Source organism: Limulus polyphemus, unplaced genomic scaffold (genome assembly GCF_000517525.1).
Source record: "Limulus polyphemus unplaced genomic scaffold, Limulus_polyphemus-2.1.2 Scaffold4624, whole genome shotgun sequence".
NCBI classification, from domain to species: domain Eukaryota; kingdom Metazoa; phylum Arthropoda; class Merostomata; order Xiphosura; family Limulidae; genus Limulus; species Limulus polyphemus.
Window position 1 is genome coordinate 89819 of NW_013670234.1, and position 1966 is coordinate 91784.

The 1966-nt window shown below is 32.7% G+C and overlaps 1 protein-coding gene across 1 annotated transcript in view; it reads left to right on the plus strand.

Moving 5' to 3' along the window:
* LOC106471436 (glutamate receptor ionotropic, NMDA 2B-like) overlaps positions 1-1448 on the plus strand; it is a gene marked incomplete at its 3' end in the record, with an annotated part of 16339 nt that extends 14891 nt beyond the window's left edge. The window contains exon 5 of the mRNA XM_013932038.2: positions 1265-1448. Within this exon, the coding sequence (XP_013787492.1) occupies positions 1265-1448 (184 nt within the window). The remainder of the gene's footprint in view (positions 1-1264) is intronic.
* Positions 1449-1966: the final 518 nt, after the last annotated feature.

Consider the following 1966-nt stretch of genomic DNA (forward strand, 5'->3'; position numbering starts at 1 on the left):
AACTAAACACCTGTAAAGTGAACAATAATAAAAAAACATTGACTCAAAGGATCGTGTATAAGGACTGAATAGTTAACTAAACACCTGTAAAGTGAACAATATTAAAAAACAACATTAACTCAATGAATCGTGTATAAGGACCGAATAGTTAACTAAACACATGTAAAGTGAACAATAATAAAAAAAGCATTGACTCAAATGATCGTGTATAAGGACTGAATAGTTAACTAAACACCTGTAAAGTGAACAATAATAAAAAAAACATTGACTCAAAGGATCGTGTATAAGGACTGAATAGTTAACTAAACACCTGTAAAGTGAACAATATTAAAAAACAACATTAACTCAATGAATCGTGTATAAGGACCGAAGAGTTAACTAAAACCTATAAAGTGAACAATAATAAAAAACAACATTGACTCAATAGATCGTGTATAATGACCGAATAGTTAACTAAACACCTATAAAGAGAACATTAATAAAAAAAAACTGATTCAAAGGATAGTGTATAAGGACTGAATAGTTAATTTAACACCTGTAAACTGAACAATAATAAAAAACAACAACATTGACTAAAAGGATCGTGTATAAGGACTGAATAGTTAACTAAACACCTGTAAAGTGAACAATAATAAAAACAACAAAATTGACTAAAAGGATCGTGTATAAGGACTGAATACTTAATTTAACACTTGTAAAGTGAACAATAATAAAAACAACAAAATTGACTCAATGGATCGTGTATAAGGACTGAATAGTTAACTAAACACCTGTAAAGTGAACAATAATAAAAACAACAAAATTGACTCAAAGGATCGTGTATAAGGACCGAATAGTTAACTAAACACCTGTAAAGTGAACAATAATAAAAACAACAAAATTGACTAAAAGGATCGTGTATAAGGATTGAATAGTTAACTAAACACCTGTAAAGTGAACAATAATAAAAACAACAAAATTGACTAAGAGGATCGTGTATAAGGACCGAACACCTAATTTAACACTTGTAAAGTGAACAATAATATAAAACGTGTAGCACAGTTTGTCTTATAAAACACAAACCTCAAATATGAAATATACCGTTGTGCAAAAGTAGACAATACGTAGAATTTAGTGAGTTTCAGAAATAATCAACCGAAAACTCCTTCTCTGGTATTTCTGTGTTGTTTTGAAGTTATTTTGAAGTGACTTTCTTCATAAATTCAGCATTAAAAACAATGCAAATTTTAATTCAAAGCTACTGTTTTTGGTTTTTTTTATCAAGCTATTCACTTCAACGCCAGCACTAACGTACTAGAGGACGAAATGGAACGAGCAATAACTATATTTTTCCGTGGGTTAGAACTTTATGTGAAAGATCAACGAAACCACAATCAAACTCTTACTCACAACTTACACTGTAATGGTGTTGGAGATACTCGATGGAACCATGGAGACACGTTCTTCAGGTGAGTATCTCCTCTACACTTTGTTTTCACAGTGAAACTACAATCAAACTCTTACTTACAACTTACACTGTAATGGTGTTGTAGCTACTCGATGGAACCGTGGACACACGTTTTTCAGGTGAGTATCTCCTCTACACTTTGTTTTCACAGTGAAACCACAATCAGACTCTTACTTACAACTTACACTGTTATGGTGTTGTAGATACTCGATGGAACCGTGGACACATGTTCTTCAGGTGAGTATCTCCTCTACACTTTGTTTTCACAGTGAAACCACAATCAGACTCTTACTTACAACTTACACTGTTATGGTGTTGTAGATACTCGATGGAACCATGGAGACACGTTCTTCAAGAGAGTATCTCCTCTACACTTTGTTTTCACAGTGAAACCACAATCAGACTCTTACTTACAACTTACACTGTAATGGTGTTGTAGATACTCGATGGAACCATGGAGACACGTTTTTCAGGTGAGTATCTCCTCTACACTTTGTTTTCACAGTGAAACCACAATCA